At 42.8% G+C, this 24,283-nt stretch overlaps 1 protein-coding gene and 1 long non-coding RNA gene across 5 annotated transcripts in view; one reads left to right on the plus strand and one right to left on the minus strand.

Moving 5' to 3' along the window:
- Positions 1-7,398: 7,398 nt before the first annotated feature.
- RAP2C (RAP2C, member of RAS oncogene family) lies at positions 7,399-23,786 on the minus strand. Of its 2 annotated transcripts, none has more exons than XM_019426978.2 (4): positions 23,593-23,786; positions 21,264-22,042; positions 18,526-18,836; positions 7,399-9,890 (listed from the first exon to the last, which is right to left on the minus strand). In XM_019426978.2, exons 2-3 carry the CDS (start codon positions 21,534-21,536, stop codon positions 18,558-18,560), a joined length of 552 nt encoding a protein of 183 aa, XP_019282523.1. In that variant the 5' UTR covers positions 21,537-22,042; positions 23,593-23,786; the 3' UTR covers positions 7,399-9,890; positions 18,526-18,557. The 2 variants fall into 2 exon arrangements, with proteins under 2 accessions (XP_019282523.1, XP_053748001.1); XM_053892026.1 differs by lacking the exon at positions 23,593-23,786 and adding an exon at positions 22,148-22,341.
- Positions 22,348-24,283, plus strand: part of LOC109253741 (uncharacterized) — a 112,784-nt gene continuing 110,848 nt past the window's right edge. For 2 of the 3 annotated variants that reach the window (XR_002074511.2, XR_002074517.2), the window contains exon 1: positions 22,349-23,058. This is a non-coding gene — a long non-coding RNA (uncharacterized LOC109253741). Of the gene's footprint in view, positions 23,059-24,283 lie in introns of all 3 variants that reach the window. The other variant, XR_008418389.1, reaches the window with a different exon arrangement.

Below are 24,283 nucleotides of genomic sequence, written 5' to 3' on the forward strand. Positions count from 1 at the left end.
GCGCCCCACTTCCTCATGTATTTTTTAAATTTTTTTTTTAACGTTTATTTACTTTTGAGACAGAGAGAGACAGAGCATGAACGGGGGAGGGTCAGAGAGAGAGGGAGACACAGAATCCGAAACAGGCTCCAGGCTCTGAGCTGTCAGCACAGGGCCCGACGCAGGGCTCGAACTCACGGACCGCAAGATCATGACCTGAGCCGAAGTCGGACACTCAACTGACTGAGCCACCCAGGCGCCCCTCCTCATGTATTTTTAAACACTTTCCTATAAATATTAAGTTATATGGACAAGGGATCTTTTTGGGCGGTGGTCCTTGTATTTCACTGATCTGTTTATTCTTATGTTGTATTGAACTGGTTGAAGTACTATAGCTTTGTAGTATATTTTCATGAATGCTAATGTCAAGGCTTCTGCTTCCCATTACTCTTTTTTTGTTCCAAATAATGTTAAAATAACAAGGAACAGCAAATCGGTTTCCTGAAGTACATTGATTGATTTGACCTTGAGGCCATGTGATTTAACTTTCATAGATCAGCAAGGAGATAGGTTACAAGGTGATTAGCATGTCTTCACAGAGTATGACAGAATCAGAATAAAACATTCGATCCAATCTACCTGTTGTAGAATACCCAGAAGAACATGAGATTTGGGGAAAAGAGACATGGCCTTTCCTTCCTTGTGCTAACTTTTAGGATCTTGTGCAAGTATGACAGAAACAGACCTGCTGTAGTGAAGGGTGTCCGTGACCCTGAAAGTGGAGAGGCCTGATGCCTATTCCGGTAGTCAAAGAAGGCCTTTTAGGAGTAGTTGCCTTGTCTTGTCTATGACATATTTCTACAATGTCATTCACTGGGTCTCCTAATTAGACACATTTAGAGAACAGTACACAATAGGATGAAATCCTGAGCTACACAGCACAGATGTGTTCTATAGAATGACTGTCCTCTACAGGGTGAGTAAGCTCTACACTTGATTTGGTAACACTGCTCTGTATTATTTTCGAGTAGCAAATAAACAAACACATCAGAACACGAATTCTTTGCCAAAGGCATTGGATATATTTGTTTCTAATGCCTCCATGGAAACCTTAATAGGAAGCCGAAGCCTTTAACTCGGCATACATCAATGAAAGATACATGGCTGCTGATGTGGGCACCCACATAAAAGATGGGAAAGTACCCATCCACTCCATAACAGACTAAGAAGCGTCTTGATTTGGGGGAGTGAGGTGGATGTTTACTCATACAATCTGCAAGGGTTGCAGGGATCACAAAGCTTGAGTCTGGCTAAAACCACACTTCAGGCTGATGGAAGAAAACAAGTCCTTATCCTCCTGTTTCAATCCCCACTTTCAGGCACAGAGCCAGAGGCAGAGAGGACTAGAAATTTGACTTGGCTGACCTTTCTGCATTGGGTGTGGATTTGGTATTGATGGAAGTCGGAGGCTGACATCACCCTGCTTAAATAGAAACAGTGGTTGGATCTGCTTTAAGAGTGTCACTCCAGGAATGGGCACAAGACGTAGGCCTGGCCTTAGAGATAATCCTGGACACTACCCCCTGTACGTCCCCACCTGTATATCTTCCGGCATGTGCCATTCCACATGCCCCGGGCTGAAATCACATCCCCCGTGGCCCGCAATCCCATCTACCCCACAACCTCTTCCTGCCCCTGACACATCTTTACTGATCATCTGCTTTGGGAGAGGTACTGAGGTAACTGGGAAATGAGCCATAATCCTTTCCTTTTTAGAGCTCACCTCCTAGAAAAGGGAGACAAGCAAGCAGTTTCAATGCACGAGTAGGAGATCTGCAGTGAAGAAGAGGGAAGGAATTTCAGATGGAAGAAAGAATGAGCAAAAGCGTGGGAGCGTCCGCCAGAAAGCACAAAGCCATTAGATATCCAAGGGAAAGATGGAGGGAAACAAGGATGAACCAGCAGGCGGGGGCCAGGCCAAGCTGCGAAGTCTGGACTAAATGTGATGGTGATTAGGAGCCATTGCAGAGCTTCAGGCTGGGGGCGAATCCGGATTATATCTGCATTTGTTAAAGATGGCTCTGGCTGCTTCATAAAGGAATGGTTAGGTGGGTCCGGAGTGGGGCAGGGGAACCTCCGTGCAAACTAGATCATGTAGGACTGTCCAATTGGACAGCTTTTATTTCCCCCTCTTCATCATAACCAATAATCATATTAAGTCCTGCCAGTTCTACCACCAAAACTCAATCACTCAGCGTTTATTGAACCCTTGTATGCATCGAATGCTGTGCTTGGGGAAAAAGAATCCACTTCTCTTCTATCAGGAGCTGATTGCCTTGGTGGGGAGACAGATACGTAAATAGATAATTTTGAAATAATTATCTTGATAATTGCGAAGTGTTCACTGGGTGATATCTGAGAGAGAGAGAGAGAGAGAGAGACTGAGAGAGAGAGGATGAATCTCTGCCTGAGGGCAATGAGAGAGAAATCAGGGATCCATGGAGATGACGTATGAGTTATATCTTGCAGGACGGGTGAGAATTTCCTGGAGGAAGGAGGCTGGGGAGAGGGTATCACACACGTGATGGAAACAGCTCCTGCAAGGGCATGGAGATGTCACCGAATAGGGCCTGTTCAGGAACCAGCAGGAGTTTTGGGGTCACTGGGACTGGAGCTTATGAAGAGAGGCACAGAAACAGATGAGGTTGCAGAGGTGGCCCTTGTTTAATGCACTGGGTGCTGGAGCATCAGGAGAGTTTAAACTGAAGAATATGATCCGATCATTTTTACGACTCGGGTCCATGTATTGGACCACTTGATCCCCATCATTTCATTCTCTCAGGCTTTGCCCCATTAAGGTGCTTGCTCTTTCTCATTCCTATAGGATTACAGTGGTCTCCTGACAGGCCTTCTGGCCCCGGGCAAATTCCCTCCAATTTCCCTTCCATTTTGGGATCTTTCTAAAACACCTGTGGGTTCCTGCCATGCTCCTGCTTCATCCTGCCCCGCGGCTGCCTGGAAAAATCCTCACACCCTCAGTGTGACAGTCAAGCAAATTCCTGCTTTCCAGGCCTCATCTCCCAACCCTCCTTCCCCCTCTGATTCCCGCCGGCCCCTTTGGCTATCCTTGCTGTCACAAGGTCCCCGGGCCCGCCAGGCGCTTTCAGGGCTACTCGCCTCTGCTCAGTGCCCTCCTTCGGAGTCTACCTGAAACGTCCCTACCGCAAGTTTCTCCTCGGTCTCCAAGAACCAACTCACAAGGCAAGTTCCTCCGACCTTCCCTTGACCCTTACAGGGAAACAAATCCCTTCACTTCTCTGGGCTCCCTGGCATCTTGCCCGTGCTGATACTAGAGCATATATCGCCTTGTGTCATAATTATTGCTTGCGAGGCTGTCTCCCAGGCTAGAATGCAAGCTGCACCGGGGGTTAAGGCCATGGCACATTCCTCTTATAAACTCAGCTCACAGGGAAGTGCCTGGTACATACATAGAAGCTCAGTTACATGAAGTTAAATGAAGGTGCTGCTCTTGTCCCTTTTTTGTCTGCAGTCGTTATCCTCACCAAGCGACTATTTATCGTCAAAGGGAAATCACTCTGTTTTGGGCCAGGTTCCCATTCCTAATGCATTGCAACTATTCTTTTTAGCCACCTGAAGAGCAAAAAGCCTGTCGCTCGGATTCCTCTTAGGTTAGACAGCAAAGGCTGCAATCTCCACACGCCTGCCATACACTCGGCTTGCAGCGAAGCAGTGCGGTAAAGCCTCACGTTGGCCATCGACATGTCCACCGCTCTTGGGGCGCCTGGGTGGCTCAGTCGGTTAAGCGTCCAACTTCGGCTCAGGTCATGACCTCACAGTTCGTGGGTTTCAGCCCTGCGTGAGGGGGCTCAGAGCCTGGAGCCTGTTTTGGTTCTGTGTCTCCCTCTCTCTCTCTCTCTCTCTGCCCCTCCCCCCCTCACACCCTGCTCCCTCCCCCCTCTCTCAAAAATGCATGTTAAAAAAATTTTGAAATGTCCACCGCTATTTTCTTCTGTATATCTTGAGGCCTGAGCAAAAGACCAAAAGTACTTGCAGAGGTATCTTGGAGTGGCATAATACATGGCATAATGTGTATTTCAGCTGGGATTCTTCTAAGAACAGCCATAGAGGTGTCCACAAGAAGGGTCACAGGAACCAGAGAAAATTGTGTTCACCGGTATCAGGGCTTCTGGGGGGCTCCCTCTCAAACAGGTGAAAAATGGACCTTCAGATTTGGATCACCTGAGAAGGTTCAGAACCCTCAGGGACCCTTATATTTCTCAACTGTAGATTTAAAGTCCGCCTACTCTCAAGCCCCAACAAAAGTTCTGCATGGGCTTAAGTCCTTCCCTGCCTCCCATGTACGCCCCCACCAAAACTTTAAAGCCTACAGCAACTGGTAGGAGCTTCAAACTACTGAGTCCAGGGCATTCCCTGGGGCTTACAGCATGAAGTAAAAGTATCCAGAACTTCGGGAGCCACTTCCTGGAGGGCTTCCTGGGACATCTGGGAGACTCTGGTTACATGGCAGACCGCACAGATCATTGGTATTCAAGCACATACAGGGAGCTGATATTTTGAAGACAACCTTACGTTGGTTTAAGGCCAACCTGAAAATGTCTCCCAACTATTGGTGTCAAAGGATTTGGAGACTGAGTCTGAGAGCTGGGGGAACCATAGTGAAAACACCTTACTTCCATTAGTTTAGCTACTCATAAAACTATCTTAAGAGTCATAGAAGAAAAGGAGAGGGGGCAGGGTAGTTACATGCGGTAGAAGTTAGTCCTTAGGTACAATGAGGGAATCAGGTCAAGGGTTAAAGGAAAGGCTGGTGGGGGGTGACTGTACGAGTGTAGGTGGGGGATTACCTGAGGTTTTGCAGTGAGAATAGAAATTATTGCCTCATTGAAGGGGAAACACTGGGGAGGTTTTTGGGGGTCAGTATGAACATTTCTCTGACTTGCCTAAGAAATTGACTGGGACAGGCCTGGGTCAGCTTTGGAATCTACTGTAGAGGAAATTCAGGCATGGGCGGTAAATACCCGTTTTGATTATATTTTTCTCTCTAGAGTTTTGTGGGACTTAGTGTTAGATTCAAGGCCCTTAAGTCCCTACTTACAATATGCCTGTATGGACCATCTCTCCATGGTGTCCATTTCTCTCGGAAGTGGTTTAGAAACAACTACTTCAATTATAAACAAAAACGGAAAGCAAAACAAACAAGCAAACAAATTACCTCAGGTCTGCAGAGAATGAAGGAAAACAGCGGGGAGAAAATCAACAGGAGATGGCAAGGTTAGGGCTTTCTAAGCGAACACCCATCTGCCGTACTGATTCCAAGACTATAATTTCATAAGATAGTTATTGAGCACCTATAATGCACTAGAGATAAGCACTGAAGATGAAGAGGGGACACGGGCAAAGCCATACCTTCAAGGAGCTCTCAGTCTGTAGGAGAAGACTCATGAATTATAATACAATGGCATGACAATTGGGCTTGGGAGAACAGCCTGGGCCACAGAATAACGCCTATAAGCACAGCCATAAGCACAGCCGCGGGTCTCTGCTGATAAAGGATGTGTCTGGGATCAGCTGCACTTCTAGTCCTCCATTCAAACTGTAAGTTTAGATAGAGAAAGGGTGCAGCTGAGCTCTGCAATGGATTCAGGATACAGCTGCTAAATCTAACGACAGTTCTTTTGGCATGGCTAACCGGGCGGGATTCTGCCTGGCGGCCGAAGGCTGCCAAATCCTGATTGAAGACATTGCCTTTCCAAAGAAAAATAGCCATAATGAAAATAGCTTATGTCTTACATAAACTCTTAGCAGTATAACAAACACATTACGTTTAAATAGACGCGTAGTATTTTGTTACATATGGACTGTCACACTGACTTGAAACGGTTACTTCTTGCCGTGTGTCTTGTTTCCATGAGTTTTATAATTTTAGTAGCACCAATCTGCCTCTACCCAATGATAAAACGATTAAGGCAAAACCTTCCTGAGCCTTGGCTTCACCGACAACAAAATGGCAACAAGAAATTCCCAAACACCAGCTAGCAGTATGGGCAAATGAGATACATGTGAAATCTACGTGAAAGCAAGAGCTTATCGGAAAAACTGCCCCCGCTTTGAACCCGAACGAGAAGTCTTAGAGCTTTGGATCTTGATCCTGGAGGAGTGTAAAGACTAGATGAATCTTGTCTGTAGGTAAGAGTTACATGAAGAGGGTAGGGAGGGGTGAGAGAGAAAAGTGCCCTGACGGTGACAAAGTACCTTTCGGATATCCAGCACTGATTTGGCTCATCAGCCTGGAACCCCTTACCTCTTACCCTAGGCCATCCTCTCACCTTCTCTGTTACTCGGTTAAAAATGTTGACCTTTCTGGATGAAGGGATACTACATCAGTGGAAGAAAAAGGGGAGGGCCTGGAAATCATGAGCACCTTCGTTGTAGAAAAGGGTTTTTGGGACTTCAAGGACAGCATCTAGTACAGCATATGTGAGGTGTTTGGAGCCCGACTCCAGACCAATAATCCATGGTAATGAACGGTAAGATACTTTCTATGTATTATGACAAGGGTATATAAACCTGCCCATTTTTACACATTAAAAAAAAATCCAGTCCCTATATGTTTGGACAGAAAGAACTATCCAATTTCAAGGAAAAGATTATGGGCTAAAAAAACATTTACGTTAAAAATCTTAGTTCAACAATTTAAAAATATGGAGTTGGTCAGTGAATTAAAGTGACTGGCAAAAACTTTCACTGGATAAAACAAAGTGGTAACTTAAAAAACAGTTTATTTGAAAGAGAGAGAGAGAGCACACACAAGCAGGGGAGGGGCAGAGAGAGAGGGAGAATCCCAAGCAGGCTCCACGTTTAGCATGGAGCCCCATGTGGGGCTTGATCCCATGACCACGAGATCATGACCTGAGCTGAAACCAAGAGTTGGCTGCTTAACCAACTGAGCCACCCAGGTGCCCCCAAAGTGATAACTTGATTGTGTTGAATGTTCTTAATTCATTTGGTAGTTCAAAATTTAATTGTATTGCTTAATACAGTCTGAAATCTACACGTGGATAATTCCCAGCCAACAGATTTATAGTTGGGACACTTTCTCCAAATGGGACAAGATATGTATATTACTTTTTACACATTTCTACTTTATTTGTAAGTTATTCAATTGATTAAATGTTACATTTTAGGATATGTGTTGGTTTTCCCACATGTGCCAGAATGGTGACACAGAAATGACACAAGTGAACGTTTAACTTTTTAAATGTATACAATACACATAATCATTTTGATAAAAAGTAATGGCTTTCAGTTATGAGAAAGAGATTTACAAGTCAGCAAATCTAGAATTAGTAACACACCAAAAAATTCAAGAAACCAACCTCAGTAATACAGATGTCTATTTTATTAAAAAAGTTACAAACAGGTGGACTGCAGGGTCATCTTACAAAATGACAAGAATGAAATCTATTGGAAAAATTTTACTTTTACAAATCTTTATAGGTCATTGTTCAATGCTTGTACTTGTTACTTGAGATTTTTACCTTTCATTGATAAAGTTACAGTACGTTAGATCCATAATAGGTTACATGATTTTATTTGCAGAGCCCTACTGCAGTGATTTGAACAACTCCTAAACGGATGCCATAGTAAAGACGAGACATATATTGCATTTAATATTAATTTATTATCCTAATAAGCAACTTGACATGCAATCTATTGAGGAAGCTAAAATAACTTTTGGTCCCTTTTCTTAAAATGTGCTGAAGAAACCACCTTTAAATCACTTTCCCCTGATTCCTGTGATCCTAAGTGAATTCAAGATAAATTTGTTGCTGAGGTCAATGCTGTGGGGGGAACTATCCATAGGAAAGAAATACTGGATATATAAAAAAAAAAATCCATCTGCAGAAAATTGTAAATCATCATGAATTATTTGATTCCTTCAGAATTTCACACAGCTAATAACGATGAACCATGATCAGTTAACCTACTCTGAACTGAGTGTTTGGTTTTAAGTTTGGTATTAAAGTGCAAACTTAAAATAGGTATTCATTTCAAGCAGTTTATAAATAAGGAACAATGTTTCAGTTGCTTCCACCCTTACAATCTCACCATAAAATTCAAAATCTAAGATCAAAAGTTCGCTTTGAGGGAATTTGATTAGGAATCAAATGCAACACGATTTTAAAAAAGGAAATCAAAGTTTAATCAATTTCTACGCAATAATTAATGGTCATGCTGACCAATAAATCACATGAATGTAGATATCACTTTATTGGAACATCACACACAATATAAATTTAAAATTGCCACACCCTTCCATAAACCATCACTGCATATATTAGAGCTTTCCTTGACAAAGTTATTGAGCTAGTATTATAGATCAAAAGTATAGTTTTGGTTTTTTGTTTTGTTTTTATTTAGAAGCATGTTCAAATGACTAAAGCTGGGCTCCTAAACTCGAGAACTTTGGTGCAGTAGGTGAGCTGCAGTTACTAACTTCTGCAAATTAAAAGCACACAACTACAACCAAATAAAAACCCAACAAGAAAATACTGTCAAACTTACAAAATTTTAAAGTCATTGCTAGAAAAAGCGCTTGTGGTCAAGATGTTAAAACTGAACCAAAAGATTACTCTTAAGAAAGTTTCCTTTCTGTTTCTATACCTGTGTTACTGTTAAAATGTTCAAGTATTCAGACAAAATGTGCTGATTAGGTAAACAACATGGAAGGCAATGGCTATTAGAAGCACATTTGGAAAAAAAAAAAAAAATCCAAAAAACAAACAAAAAGCCCAGAGACTTGGCGCTATCCTCTCCTGTTACACAGATTTTTGTCTCTACTACGAACATGCTTCTTGAGAAAGAACTAAAAAGCAACTGTGATAGTGCAAGAAAACTTTAACAAATATTGCTTTAAACTATTATTCAGAAAGACAAATATTAAGAACTAGAAAGCGTATATGATTTTATTTGAATTCAATTTTACATGTGCAGAAGTCTACTAGATGTCAATTACAAGCCTGACAGGCAAAGCTGAGCGATCTGTTTAGGTATACAATTAATTTACCATGGATACAATATCCCTTTTCAAAGGCATTGCTAAGTAGGTCATAACTAAATTTAGAACTTCACAGAAAGGAAAATGTTACTGCTGCAATTCGATGCTGTAAATGAGATTAACACATGTGAAAACCTAATGGAATCAAATGCTTAACTCTTCAGCTAGATGCTCTACAGTCAATTTCAAATATCAATTGTAACTTTCAGAACATGTTAATTACAAAAACACATCACAAACTGCACTTGAAGAAAAGGGATACTCCATCCATATAGGTAAAACGTGATCTTTAGTTTCTTTTTACAACACTGCCACACGTAAACCAAGTCTCAAAGTATTAACCAACCATTTAAAGGAGAAAGATTTTACAAATAGAATGAAGCACTGGTGCGAGGTAATATACAGAAGTAACCATTTGTTTAAGGCTCAATTTTTTTCTCCATTATAACTTTCTTTTAAAAGGCATTGAGTAGGTAATACTGAGTTTGAGTATTTAATAAATACAAGTTGAGAAACTGATTAAAGAAATCAATTAAAATATTAAAAATTAATTCTTGCATATTAGCCATCAATAAGAACTTAGAAAGCTACAAAAGGACTGATTGATAAAGAACAGATTTTAAACATATGGTAAACGTGCTAAGCATTCCTGTTGAAGGTCGATGGATCTTGAAGGCCAAAGACCTTATGCACTTAATTAGATGTATGGCAACATGCTGTAATAGAGACAGGTTTACCAAGGCTCAGTTCTGCAACCCAGGTTGTAAAGTTCTCCAAAGCAGCATCTGTGCAAATTTCCTCTGAGTTTTATCTGCAATTAAGATTAAAACGTTGTAAAAAGATAGAAATATAGATCACAGTTTAAAATGAGAACACTGACAACAGGTCTGTATACACATGGAACTGGTACCAGAATAAGTATCTGAAGGTGGAATTTCACTGTGTTCCCCGTCAGTTTCAATTAAAAAGTGATTTTATGTGGTCAAAAAAAGCCACTGAGGGGCACCTGGATGGCTCCGTCGGTTGAGAGGCCGACTTCCGCTCAGGTCATGATCTCGCGGTCCGTGAGTTCGAGCCCCGCGTCGGGCTCTGTGCTGACCGCTCGGAGCCTGGAGCCTGTTTCAGATTCTGTGTCTCCCTCTCTCTGACCCTCCCCCGTTCATGCTCTGTCTCTCTCTGTCTCAAAAATAAATAAACGTTAAAAAAAAATTTTTTTAAAAGTCACTGAAAATTACCAACAGACACTAATGATGCACTGGATATAGTCTATTGTGTGTATGTAACTCTGGCTTCTTTTTAAATACGTTATTATACTTTATACAATATCAACAATGTTCTCACTGGTTTAAAAGATTTCACAGTATAAAAGTGGCAGATAGTACTTCTACTTGGAATCTGATTTCTTCGTATTTGTCATGGGAAATGGCACTAGAATTAAATGCATATTAATTATGAGCAAACTTGACAGTATGCACTTTTCAAAGTTTAGGGTTTTTTAGAAATTTTAAAATAAGAAAATGCCATTCCATCACGGTCTAGCTATTGAGCACCTCCTAAGTGCCCTGACTTGGGTTAGATGCTAGGTGACAGCAGTAGCTCAGCGGCTGCCATTCCGGCTGCCCTTTTTTCGGACATTCCCCACCCCCCCCCCCCCAACCACAGGCACTTCTATGATCGGGGTTTCTCTGTCTCTACTCTTACAGTTGATATACTTCTGCCCTTCTAATTAATACCGAGGGGAAAGAAAATCTATCATTCAGACACCAAGTCCTTTAACTGTGTTGGATCATCAAATGGCTTCAAGGGGAGTAGAATTACATTTGTCTTTTAATGTAAAAGGTAAAAGTTGTTAAATAAAGCCAGAAACAAAGAGCAGAATAGGGACTATGAAAGAATGCCAAGTGAAACCAATTTAAGATCATCTAAAGGCTCTACCAATATTTATACCTGCGTAATTTTAATTTCATATGACACCTACACTTCTCGTAGTGTCCAAAGAGCCTGAGAGAACTCTTTATTAGCAGCTATATCATAAAAATGACTTGTAAAGAATGTCTCTCTGCTCCTTATTGAAATTCTGCCACCTAAACACATGAGGAAAAATAGAAACATTTGCCTCCTTTGAAATTACTATAAAACATTTTTTTCCAATTAAAATTAAACCTTTTTTGCATCAAAGTAAATTGTTAATTAGGACACTGGTTATTGAACCTTGAGCAAGTCCAGTTTCCTCCTCATCAAAATAACCATAAAAATTCTTTCCTCAAGGACTGTGATAAGTGTCACATAAGGTGATATGTGACAGCACCTTACAAAGTATGCAAATGTCAGGTACCTCTCCTCATTTCTCGACTATGTTATAAATTCTAGAAGAGCAGAATTATGTCTTTGATATCCAGACTAAAGACCTCTATATTTTGTAGCCTTGTTTGAATTTTTATACCTATTATGAAGACAACAGCATTTCAATATATATACGCATTTCAAGGGGAAGACTTTTCAGTAATTCAGACTAGACTTTTCTCAATTGATCTCCATTAATACCATTTGTTGTAACTTTTTTAATTTTTTTTTTAACATTTATTTATTTTTGAGACAGAGAGAGACAGAGCATGAACGGGGGAGGGGCAGAGAGAGAGGGAGACACAGAATCGGAAGCAGGCTCCAGGCTCTGAGCCATGAGCCCAGAGCCCGACGCGGGGCTCGAACTCACGGACCGCGAGATCGTGACCTGAGCCGAAGTCGGACACTCAACCGACTGAGCCACCCAGGTGCCCCATTTGTTGTAATTTTTAATCTACATTTTTCAAAATAAATTATAAAGAGTTTGAGATTTTCAAATATGATTACGTCTCTTAAATAGTGAAAACTTGTAATATATGGTGTTTTAATAGCTCAGGCATTCTCTGAAATCAAATTGAGGATGTAGTAATTATTTGTTTCTAGCCAAAATAAACACTAAGAATACAAACTGGCTTATTAACTGTAATCGACATTAAATAAAAGGTGATACATACATCATTTCCCACCCTCTAAAAGCTTGATTAACATTTGGTCCATCCACATTCTGCAGGATGACAATACTCCAGTGAAATCAAGAGACCTAGATAAATCTCAGGTGAGACTCAACAATATTAACATGAGGCACACCATTAAACAAAGTATGAATACCAGCTCTTTTTCAGAAGAGTAATAAACTTTGATTCTTTGCAGTAATAAATCCCAAAGCAAAAGCTTGCATTAAGCAGAAAGGACAGTCTCCCTCAGATTAGAATTTCGCAGAATGCGAAATATAAATGTTATTGCTCCACACTGTGACAGAAAAATTTTCAGTGTACTAACAAGTCTCATTCATTTCAAAAACATTCCAGAAGCTTTAAAGGCAGCTGGTCAAACTCATACTTTTGAACTCCCAGGATATCACATCCAGACAAGTTGCAGAAGTAGAACTTGCTGCTTGGGAGACAGAACACAAGTGATCCTTGTCCTCAACTCTCGAGTTTCCAGCAAGACACCCAACAAATCTCAACTCTGGAAGCTTCTGCTCAAACTCTTGCTTAACTGGTTTCACTTTTTCACTTTCTTTCTAAATTAGATTTTGTCAAGGAAGAGCGCACACACGCGCGCGCGCACACACACACACAATCTGAAACAACAGTCCAAACCTTTTGCTCAAGAAATTATGAAACAGGGTCTACCAAGCAGGGCAAATTGGTACCCGAGAGTACCAAACACAGAACTTAAAGAACAAAGATTATTATTTCTGTCAGCCTGAAGAAAGGGGAGATTCTTGATTCCAGACCAGCACATCATTTCACGTGGCAGCAGAATGCCTGGGATATTCACAAAGACTCCTGAAACGCATAACAGTCATAGAATGTCTTTTTAGCTTGGCTAGATTTACCATTTCTAAATACAATGGTATTTCCTAGCATTCTTTTTAGCAACTATCAATATGCAACCATAATCAATTTTAATTTTTTTCCAGTTTTAGACATGTGATATTCTGGGGATTTAACTGAAGGAATTTTTTTAAGAAATGAATTCCCCATCACATTTTTTACTTGGCATTTCTATATCCAAGTTAAATATCAGTTATGTTAGCAAAACACTAGGTTAGAATTCTGATAGATGTTATGTTTTTGTTAAATATCTTGTTTCTTTGTCTAATTTGCATAATACTCATGAAACTTGTTGGCGGGTAGAGAGGGGGATTAGGTCACTAGAAGTGTTCACCTGTCATCCATTAAACATAAACAGCACAGGCTGGAACTATGGCATCGCATCTTTGAATGAAAGTGGAACCATGCTTTTAGGAGAATATGCACTCTAAAAGTTTATGGGAAACCGAGAGTAGAAAGGAAGGGATAAAATATTTTTCTTCTGTCCTAGACCTGAAGTCTCCTTAAGTTTAAATTAAAGAATTCAATTCTGAGATCTCAAGTAGTAGGACCTGTCCACTGCTAATAAGCAGAGTGTGAGCCTAATGATCTGATTCCTACTGCCAGCTTCGAATTAAACCAGGTAAGGTACTACTCCCTCAACTCTAAACAGCTTTTTCTGAACCTGATGCTCTTACAACTGTGGCTAACCAAAAGAATTTGTGAGCATGTTTTTGGTAGGGTAAGTTTTTCCAACAGCTGACAGGACTTAAGTTTTTCTTGGTGATATTATCTTCTGGATTTTAGAATTCCACCCAGAAGTAATCCCACGAGGAGAATCTTTCCTGTAGTATGGCTAGAATACTTCCTCGGTGGCAATTCTCCAACTCTATGATGCAATTTTTGTTAATTCTACTGATGGTTCATTCTAAGCCAGAGAGGTAATGGAGTAAAACTGAATGGCTCATATGCATTTCATTCTGCAATAAAAGCCTAATCTTGAGGTTAAAAGGAAGCAATTAAAGAGGGAACAGATATACAAAGAGTCATTCTAATCACCAGACACCTCCACACCCAGAGCAGGTCTAACTAGGCATCTATTTCACACTGAACAGTCCCAGACCATGAACCTTTTGGCAGGGACAGGGGGTGGGGGGTGGTCTGGGAAAATTAGGAGAGGCAGAAAGGATGCTTTTACCCCAGGTCCACTGACTGCAGTTCCTTAGGGCACACACTACCCCCCAAAGCATGCTCCCTGCTCCATCCAGGGCCGGGCTCTATTTTGGCTCACCATGTGAACTGGATGACAAATGAGCATTTCAAAATAAGCTGTTTTCCTTACTCAAGGTGATATGCAAAATAGGACAGGGGAAAAAAAAAAAAAGGAAGTATCTAAACTGTAACTTCTGCAACAGAATTCCACCCCAGTGTTTTACTGATACGATTAATATTTAACTTGGATATGAAAATGCCAGCATTTGAAAGTACACGATGTAATTTAATTTTCATGATTTTCCCTTTGCCATTTGCTAAATCCTCGGCATATCGTATCTAATTAAAAGCCGGGGGGAAAAAAAGATTAGAAACAATTCTGATTCCACATATTTATTTTAAAAACCCTGAAAATGCTAATCAATCCCACTGTGTTTAGAAATGGTAAGGCCAGCTAGACTAAAATGACATTCATAGATAGTTCAGCCTTTCAGGAGCCTTTGTTAACATCCCGGGCATTCTGCTGCCACGTGAAATGATGTGCTGGTCTTGAATCAAGAATCTCGCTTTTTCTTCAGGCTGACATATATAATGAACTGAGGGTGACATAAATAATGATCTTTGTTCTCTCAGTTTGATTGCTGGTGTTTGGTACTCTTATGCACCATTTACTCTCTTTGGGAGAACCCATTCCATAATACCCGGAGAAAAATAGGATAAAATCTTGCAGGAGACCTTCAATCTGTAGTGAAGAACACCTTTTTTATTCTGGTTTTCTTTCTCTTTTTTTTTTTTTATAACTTTCATCAATACTGGACTGAGATACAGAAATCCTTGAGAAATAATCTTTAAAAAAATTCTATCTGCCAAAAGGTTATTTACCAAACTGTCACATTTAAAGGATAACTTTATGGCATTTCCCACCTTCCTTTCAGGGAATCAACAGACTACTAATTTACAATATTATTTTGCCCCTTTTTGGCATTCCTTCTGTTTGGAAGTCACCTCTACCCCCACCCCCACCCCACCCCACCCCCTCCAATCCTACCCATTCTCCAAGACCTGAGTCAAATGCTACTTGTGCCCCAATCCCTCTAAATCGGTGGTTCTTAGCCAGGGGTGACTTTGCCCCCTAGGAGACATTAGGCAAGGTTTGGAGATATCCTTGCTTGTCACAACTAAGGGGCGGGGAGAATGCTACTGGCATCTAGTAGGTAGAGGCCAGGGATGCTGCTAAGCATCCCACAATGCATAGGGCAGTTCCCATAACAAAGAGCTCAGAATACTGAGAAATCTCCTCTCACTGACCATAGTCTCTCCTTTCCCTGAATGCCCACAGCGCTGTGATTTGCTTCTTTTATAGTATTATGGGATGATTAACAAAACACCCATCATTCTCTAGAACAGTAGAGCAAAAGAGCCGATTGTCAATTATTTACAGCAATATACAGAGGAGCTATGATGTAGTTAATAAAGGCAAAACAGGGCTTCAACGCTGACCTGGGTTTCTATTACACTGCTCCTGCACAGTAAAGAAGTCTCCCAAGGCCCTTGATGGCAGGCTCCTGGGGTCAGTAAGGAAACCCACCACGAAAGCAGCACATAAAGAATCTGGGTATCCAAAGGCACTCTAAGACTCCTGCCAGCAGGAGGGTGAAAGGTGAGGAAACAATCCTGGGAGCCATGCAGATAAACAGGTGTTGGGCAAGAGACCCAAACTGAAGGTGACCCAAATTGAAAGGTGGTTAAGAAATAAACATGAGGAGGGGCGCCCGAGTGGCTCAGTCGGTTGAGCGTCCGACTTCAGCTCAGGTCGTGATCTCGCGGCTTGTGAGTTTGAGCCCCGCGTCGGGCTCTGTGCTGACAGCTCAGAGCCTGGAACCTGCTTCGGATTCTGTGTCTCCCTCCCTCTCTACCCCTCCCCTCCTCAGGCTCTGTCTCCGTCTCAAAAAGAAACAAACAAAAAAATAAATAAAAGAAAGAAAGAAATGTGAGGAATTCTCAGAAGCAATTTTTAGAGCATTACAATTTTCCCTTTCAATTAAGAGCAGCCAACTTACATCAATCACAGGAGTCCTCCTGACTTATTTGAATATTATCATTCCTCACCTGGACAAAAGGTACTCTTCTAAGTATTAAGGACAAACATTTCTCAAGCCACCTGTACTTGTCAAAGTTTGATCTTCCGTCTAGATCTGGGACTGACAGACGTCAGAGCTGCACAACTCAAGCTGCAGGACTCGGAATCCATCGCCTATTTTTTAGATACATTAGTGAGCAAGCACAACCACAAACTTTACAGGCCTCAGGTTACAGATGCCCATACACATCGATTCAACTTTACTTGATTTCAGGAAAGAAAATGCATATGGTGTGCTTTGTTCTAAAAGATCTTGCTCAGGGAACTTCCTCTAATATTTTCAGACACTCAGCTGATTAGATTTTTTTTCAATGCTCACACCTACAACTGTGTATTCTGCTTACAAAAATGAAAACCAAGCAAAAAAAAAAATCACACAGGCAACTTGCCTATTATTATAAAAAACGAGCAATTTTTGGTGTATTTTCTTGTTTCTAGTACATTAACACAAAACTTAAACACAGTTGGCTTGAGATATAGAGCAATTCGATTTAATCATTCCCGTAGGTAACCAAATGGATTCAAAGCCATTTAGATCACAAGCTGCAAAATGAAATAAACCTAAAGAGAACAGGGAGTAAGAAAGATCTAAAAATCGCTCTGGAAATTATCCATCTGCCAATCGGAATTCAAAGTTTACTTCCTGTAGCTGTCTACATTAATGATGCAAAGAAAGCTGGGAACACTTTGTGGCAACTGGTTAATATTTTATAAAGGTGACAACACTAAAATGTGTACACTTGTGTCATTTGGCCGGTAAAAAGTGTCAGAGGGAGAAACAGAGTGCAATGGTGAAGACGCAGTCACCACACAAAACTTGCTCAAACTTGAAATCGGCTTACGATTTAGGAAAGATTACGGAAACACGAACACAGGACTCAATCCCCTACATACGTCTGTTCCTGCTTCAAAAAACTATACCGCAAGTGTGATGCCACCAAGCAAACATGTGCCGCAGGGAGTCTGAACGGCGACGCTGTAACAGAGGTGGCTGGGTGGAAGAAAATAAATGTGTTCTCATCATATTCCGGTATGCTAAAAGGCTGGTGTGTGAAAGCATTTGGAATAAAGCACTGCTGTCATCCTTCATTTTCAAAGGTGACACTACCTGACAGAGGATCTCGTCTGAAAAGATAAATTAGGGACCGTTAGTCTTTTCTCCAGGGAGCATATATAAGCCAGACCTTTGATTAGGAATCATCACTGCAATCTGCAATGCCTGCTGCCATTCGCAGCACTGCCTCCTAGACTTGAGGTCAGTCTTGGCTCCAAGCAATCAATTCCATTCCTGAGACCGTAAGGCCAGTCTGGCGCTTGCTGTGGCTTCCCAGTCATCCAGGCTATTGGTTGTTTTATCTTATTATCTAAGTGTTACTGTCTAAGTGGGACTAGCTACCCAATGATAATCTAGGTTAAGAGATCGTGATGTGAATACAATAATCCCACTTAAAATGCTCAATAACTTTTACATAACCTTGCTTTTTCAAAAACTCATTTAACAAAACTTTTATGAAGTTATCCATGAAATGTTTGAAGGTTTTGTTATCGTTCCAATCAACTCCATCATTTACTAAACTAAATAAAAATGTTGCCTGGGCTTGGGTGCGTCTCTTCTAACACATCGCAGATGATTTTACCAGACTCTCATTTGGGCCATACGTTCATAATGAAGTCAAGATACATGTGGCACTGTAATTTGTTATTATCAGAGGTCACTTAAGTCCCTCAAGTGCAAGGTACAGATGAACTTGATTAAATAATCACCTTGTTATATCAAGCACTTGGGTGATTAGTAAATTGATGATTTCAATTACAGCAGCTCTCTAGCCTGGGACAGAAAAGTGTAGGAAGCCTAAAACTAATCACGTTCTGAAATTATTATTGGATGTAAAATCACCAGAACAGGGGAAAGGTGTAGCATCCTTTAACTCACTGCACCCCAAAGGAACGTTATCAATGAAGCAGAGAACATTCAGTTTTAAAAAATAAATCTTAGTGATAGGAATACATGCAATTTCTTACCTTCATTTTGCTTATCTGTATCTGTTTTATTTTCTTCATTGAATGTTGACTATTTTGTGCTAAGGGAAATGTTATTTTAAAAACAAAGAGATTGAAGGTAGCACAATGTGTATTAATATTAACCAGCTTTTTGTTACACTTGATCAAAAACAATACACTCTCTGGCTCATAAGCTTCCGTCAACAACTAACCTGCTCGGTATGGCCATGATTGAGGTTCTTTTTTACTGGACAATGCAAGTTGTACAACACTGATCTTGCTTCTCCGGCAGGGATGAATAGTTCATTTGCCTGACGATCTCGGCAAAAAGTTCATCCACCATTGATTTACTTTTTGCCGATGTTTCCATGAAAGGACAGCCCCATTCTTGAGCCAGAGCTCTGCCTTCGGAAGACATAACCTCTCTTTCTGGTTCCAGATCCACTTTGTTTCCTACTAGGATTAGTGGGACTTTTTCATATCTCTTCACTCTGACAATCTGATCTCTCATTGGCTTGATATCCTATTCAAATGATCACAAAAAGAAAAAAAGTCATGCAGTTTGCATAACCATAACAGAAGCTATTACAATATCACAAGATAATAACTCCTCGGGAAGTACAGAAAGTTTAATCCAAAATAAAACCATACACCTAAACCAAGAAAATGTTATTTTCTCCATTGAGGTAGGAACTAGATAATCTCCACAGACCTCAGCTGCTGGGTTTCTGTCTAGAATATAAAATGTAGGCTGCACACTAACTTTAGGATTCATTGAATCCCTTCTTTCCCCCAGTCTATGCAGATTTAAAAAGTTCCCAAATATGAGGAATCCATTTGTACAGAAGGATGTTTGGCTAGCTCCTTAATCCTCCCGGCTTGGCATCATTCCTGAAAACACCTGTTATCCCAGCACAGGACTGCAGCATCTATGCATTCCTAGCCATTTAGCAAGAGTGCTTGAGAGAAAGTGTTTCAGGTGGGAACAAAAACACTGGTGCCTAGAAGACCAATTCAAAACAGATTCATACACTTAAACATTTCCTTTTAAATGTACTGGTAGGCCTTTATTCCAGTAAAATCAGACACCTTAAAATACACGAGAAACGAATGTAACAGTGAGCAGCAGCTCCTGGGAGAGACAAACGTACTGAGGAGTCTGGGCGGGAAGAAAGTCATACTTTTATTTGCCTATGTTAGGTTTTACAGCTTGAATTTTCCTCCGACTGTCTCTAATTACAATTAACTAGGAAAGATAAGAGCCTCAGCAATTCTCAGGTAGCATCAATTTTTGGGGGGTTATTGATTTACGGCAATTTCATAGATTTAATACTAATTGTACACTTTTTAAAAATTTTTCATAACTTAAAAGGATTGACTTAAATGTTAAACACGTTTAATTTGAATAGTTACAGTGAATTGAGTATTCACATGCAAGACGAAGGAAAAACAGACAACTGAAAATTTATGAAAACAATTATTTCATGTTTGCAACAATTTCATTTGCTCACGTTATCAATTCCGTCTTCCAGGTTAAGCTTTTTTCCCTGTGTCCTTATGGAAACCCAAGTTCAAATTAGAAACCGAATGTATGACATTTAGGCTTGCAAGAGTTTAAGTCTCTGCTGAAATAATGACAGTTTTTCACTCCCTATTTATGCCTATAAGAGAAGTAGATATAATGGAAATCATATGAAAAACCCTCCAAAAGGCTTCCAGCCTCAAGAGAGTCAGCTAATAGAATAACAAATCTCTAGAGGATCCTTTAGAAAGAAAATGCCTGTCAAATAGCACCTTTGGTACTTTCTGGGGAAAAATGCTTTTATGATACTATTACTGCTTTGGAATTCAAGCCTACATAAAAAGTACTTTAGTTTGGTCACAATACTTATTATCTGTGAGGAAAAATATCCTGAAGTTGCTATATGTGGTTACTGGAAAACTTCACTATAGTACCGCAATTTAAATACTAAGAAAAGTGGAATTAGCACATTGTATTTGCTAGAGCACTTAACATCTCTTAAGTAAGCAACATTAAGCACATACCTTTAAATGCAGAAAAAAAAATATCCATTTCCTAAATCAATGGAGGTCAATAGAATGGGTCAATATGAGGTTATTTATTTTCAAGGAATAAATAGCAACATTTACTGCATCTCTTAAAATAATGTTAAACTTTCAGTCGGTCTCCCAGTGAAGGACAGGGCAGATATTCGGAAGAAACTGGACCAGCCCCAGCTTGGCCACCCAGCCAGGGTTAGAAATTTGCACTTGTTCAGTGTTCCCAGATCCACATATTTTGTATAAATATAGTCCGTGTTATCAGAAACAACTCGATCAACTGCAGGAGCGTCACTGCAGATTTTTGTTGGTTATATTCTAGGTACCAGTCTTTTCAATTAGTAACTTTCCTTCACACCCGCAAAGTAAAATGCCTAGAAGGCAGGTCTTCGGTTCTTCATCTTGCACCACCAAGATTTATGAATCTGGTTGAGAAACTTGGGTGAGAACAGAGGAAAAGGCGGGGAAGGCAGCCACAGAGGAGTTACAGATACCGGCTCCAAATAATTTTCCTTCCAAAGTGCCCTATTTACCTGAGACCGTCTGTTAAACGTTGTTGTGTTAAGTACGTTAATCAATACTTGTTGAATTGAACCAGCAATTTTGGAAGGTTCTACCCCAGGCTAAACACAAACAGCCCGACCTATTCCTTTCTCACTTTCCCTGCGACTCAGAAATAACTTTAGAATATTTGTTGACGGTTGTTACTTTAGACTCTCTATAGAAACAACCCGATACTTTTCCGTGCCAGAAGTAACCTCAAAAATGCGCCATGTCTAACTTTTCAGAAAGCAAAACATAGTCATTAACGCACTGCTCAAGCACACCAGAAGTAAATGTGGGATCACCACACCCCCTTGTAACAAATTACAAGACTCGGTTTGGTTACCTGGAAAGACTGTTGATTAACCAGGCTATAAACCAGGATGAAACCTTGGCCGTTTTTGATGTAGAGATCTCTCATGGAGGCAAACTGCTCAGTGCCCGCGGTGTCCAGAATTTCCAGCACGGAGGGGGAAGAGTCCACTTCGATCTCTTTGCGGTAGAAATCTTCAATGGTGGGGTCATATTTCTCAATGAAAGTCCCGGTGACAAACTGCACGGTGAGGGCAGATTTGCCAACCCCTCCGCTCCCTAACACCACTACCTTGTATTCCCTCATGAGTCTCACCTTCAGCAACTCCTACCAGAGGGAGGGAAAAGAACACCCCGCTAGCTGCGGCGGCTCGGGGAGGCGGAAGGTGGGCGGAAATCTGCGAACCGGGGAGGAGAGTGCGGAGAGGCAGAGGGCCCGACGGGGGAAGAAGAGGAAGTTAAAGGAGGGGGGGAGGGGAAAGAGCCAAGTGTCGGGTGGGTGGGGATGGGACGGTGATGCCCTTCCTATAGGAACTGCGGCCCAGGCAGGGGGCGTGGGGAGGAGGGCGAGCCCGGAGGGGCGGGGTGGGGAGACGCGCCGCGCCCCCGAGGGAAGCGGTGGGGGCCGCGGATGGGGAGGCCCCCGCGGCCACGGGCGGCCCGGCACCCCTCCCCCGCCCTTCACACAAAGGGGCCCAGGGACCCCGCTTCCTGCTCGCGCCGCCGGGCCGGCCCGGGCCTGTGGGCTCGGCTCCACTCGCTGCCGCCCGGGCGGGTCTCTGGGCCGCGCGGCTCCCGCGGGCGTCGTCCGGCCTGTGGAGGGAGAGGGGGCGCGTTACCCGCCGCCCCCCCCCACCCCCCCCCCCCCGCCGCAGCTCCCGCCCCGACCCGGCCGCCTCCGCCAACGCCGCCGCTTACCCCGCAGTCCGCACCCGCCCGGCCGCCCCCCGGGAGGTTCCGTCACGCCGAGGCCATGGCCAGCGGCCGGCTCCTCCGTCTCACCGCCGCCCCAGCGCCGCTGCTCGCGGAGGGGAAAGGGGCGGGGGCCGTCCGGCGGCGGCGGCCACTCCAGGCGAAGCCACCTCTTTTTTTTCTCACCCACCCCCCCACCCCCCCCCAGCACACACCCGGAAGGGTTTCCCTGACACACTGGCTGAGGTGCCCCAGTTCCCCGAGACTGGCCGGGATCACTTCCGGTGGGGAAAGTCCCACCTCTCCGGGGCGAGCCGGGTGGCGCTGGGGCCGCGCCCTGCCGAGCGAGGCGGCCGGGGACGCTCCCGGGTCGGGGCCGCGGCCTCGGCATAGGGCCTCGCTGAGGAGCTCCGGCGGCCTCCCTCTCCCCGCCCGCTGCCGCCGCCGTCCCACCCCGAACCCGCTGCAGCCCCTGCGCGTCTCCGCGGCCTGAGGACTCGAGCGGCTGCTTGGCCGGAGCGGGAGGGCCGGCGATCATCTAGCCGCCGGGAGAGCGCCAAACATCCCTGGACTAGAAGTGACGAGGAAAATAAAGCAGCCAAGAAAGTTTATTCTCTTTGCTGGTATTTCTTCCACTTGACGCTTGTCTGAGAAACGCGTGCGAACTCCCTCTAGACTTCGCTATTGCACGGCTTTCGTCGGTGATGGCTTTTACTTAGCCGTGCCTGACAAATCATTAAACACACACGGTACTTTTATCATCCGGCAGATCTGCTCAACTCCACCAGCAAATGCCAGAGTCACCCCTTTCCTTCGTATCACAAGGCTCAAAAACAACAGGAGTAGAAATACACTTTATCTGACAGTAACTCAGCTTTGCCCCCCTATTTGATTCCAACCGCTACACAGCAGGAAAGGTAAGCAACGCTCAGGGAACAGTTGATTGGAAATGTTTCAGGCCGACTAACTGCTTTGAATCTTTTCTTACGTGCATGCACTGCAGTTTGCGTGGCTGGCTCTTCCACGCTGAAGTTTGTTTTAACGGTCATCCTTCATGGTCATTGAAACGCACAAGGGAAGGACTGGTGTTAGACACTAAGTTTCTATTTTTAGATAAAATTGTTACTTCTTTCCTATCTTTCCCTCTGCTGACTTTCTATTTGTAAACTTCGTGTCAGCTCCACAGAGCCCCGGGGCCAGAAGGCTAGGTTATATTTCAGGCACGTCACTCCCTCTTTGATTCAAGCATGCACCCAGAAACCTGAGATACTCGGTGGCCAGTCGAGTTAAATTGATTCCAAATTCCCTGACTTGCAAGCCCCCACCAGCCAGACCCTGTACAAAGAGATTTATGACCAAACCCGAACTGGCAGACATTAGAAAGCAGGCAAATCACGGTAGTGTGAAGTTCCCGCTGGGTCTTTCGCGGAGGATTCCCCAATGTCACTTACAGTAGCCAAAGGACAGTTTAGTTCAATTTCTCCTCGGCTCAGGGCTGCTGCAATCTGTCCAGCGAAGTCCCCAGCTCTGGCTCCAGCTGGCCCGAGTCCCGCCTGATATCTGAGGCACTGCCCTCTGCTGGAAGAGGCTGGTTTAGGAGGTAGGAGTCCCCTCATAGGTCACTGCTCCTTCCACACGTGCCGTTGCCCGATTTGGAGCTCTGCTGCCCATCTCCCTGTCTTGCTGTCTCCAGACTGTCTGGTGGGACCCACAGCCCTGCACCAGCCCTGATTGTAACTGAGTCTGCAAATTCCTCTTCTGACCCAGCAATCGCTGTTGAGCAACAGCAGCAAGCCTCTGCTCTGTTACTAAACTGTCACAATAGGGAACTCTTTGAGGTTGTCCCACCTGTTGGCAACTCTCATGGCTCTGATTGTGTTGGCCAAAGTGTTTTGGAGAGAGTTCTTTGTTTCTCCACACAGTGGAACATGCTCCTCCCTTCACTACAGAGTCCCACTGGGTCACTCTTATCAGCTACAGGGTTGACAAATGTCCCACTCAGTGTGAAGCTCCCTCTGAACTTTCTTGGGAAGGGGATTCATTACAGCAACACTTAGGAAAGCAAACAGTTGGAAGTAGCTTAAATGTCCTTCAGTAGACAATGCAAAAAGTAATTGTGTGTGTGTGTGTGTGTGTGTGTTT

Source organism: Panthera pardus, unplaced genomic scaffold (assembly GCF_024362965.1).
Source record: "Panthera pardus isolate Hobbes unplaced genomic scaffold, ASM2436296v1 HiC_scaffold_27, whole genome shotgun sequence".
Lineage (NCBI taxonomy): Eukaryota > Metazoa > Chordata > Mammalia > Carnivora > Felidae > Panthera > Panthera pardus.

What these genes read in the sequence shown, in the direction of transcription:
- RAP2C (XM_019426978.2), bottom strand. Translation starts at nt 21,536, where the DNA reads ATGAGGGAATACAAGGTAGTGGTGTTAGGGAGCGGAGGGGTTGGCAAA. An exon ending in TTAATCAACAGTCTTTCCAG is followed by an intron (nt 18,837 to 21,263) that starts GTAACCAAACCG and finishes TCATTTGAATAG; the next exon opens with GATATCAAGCCAATGAGAGA.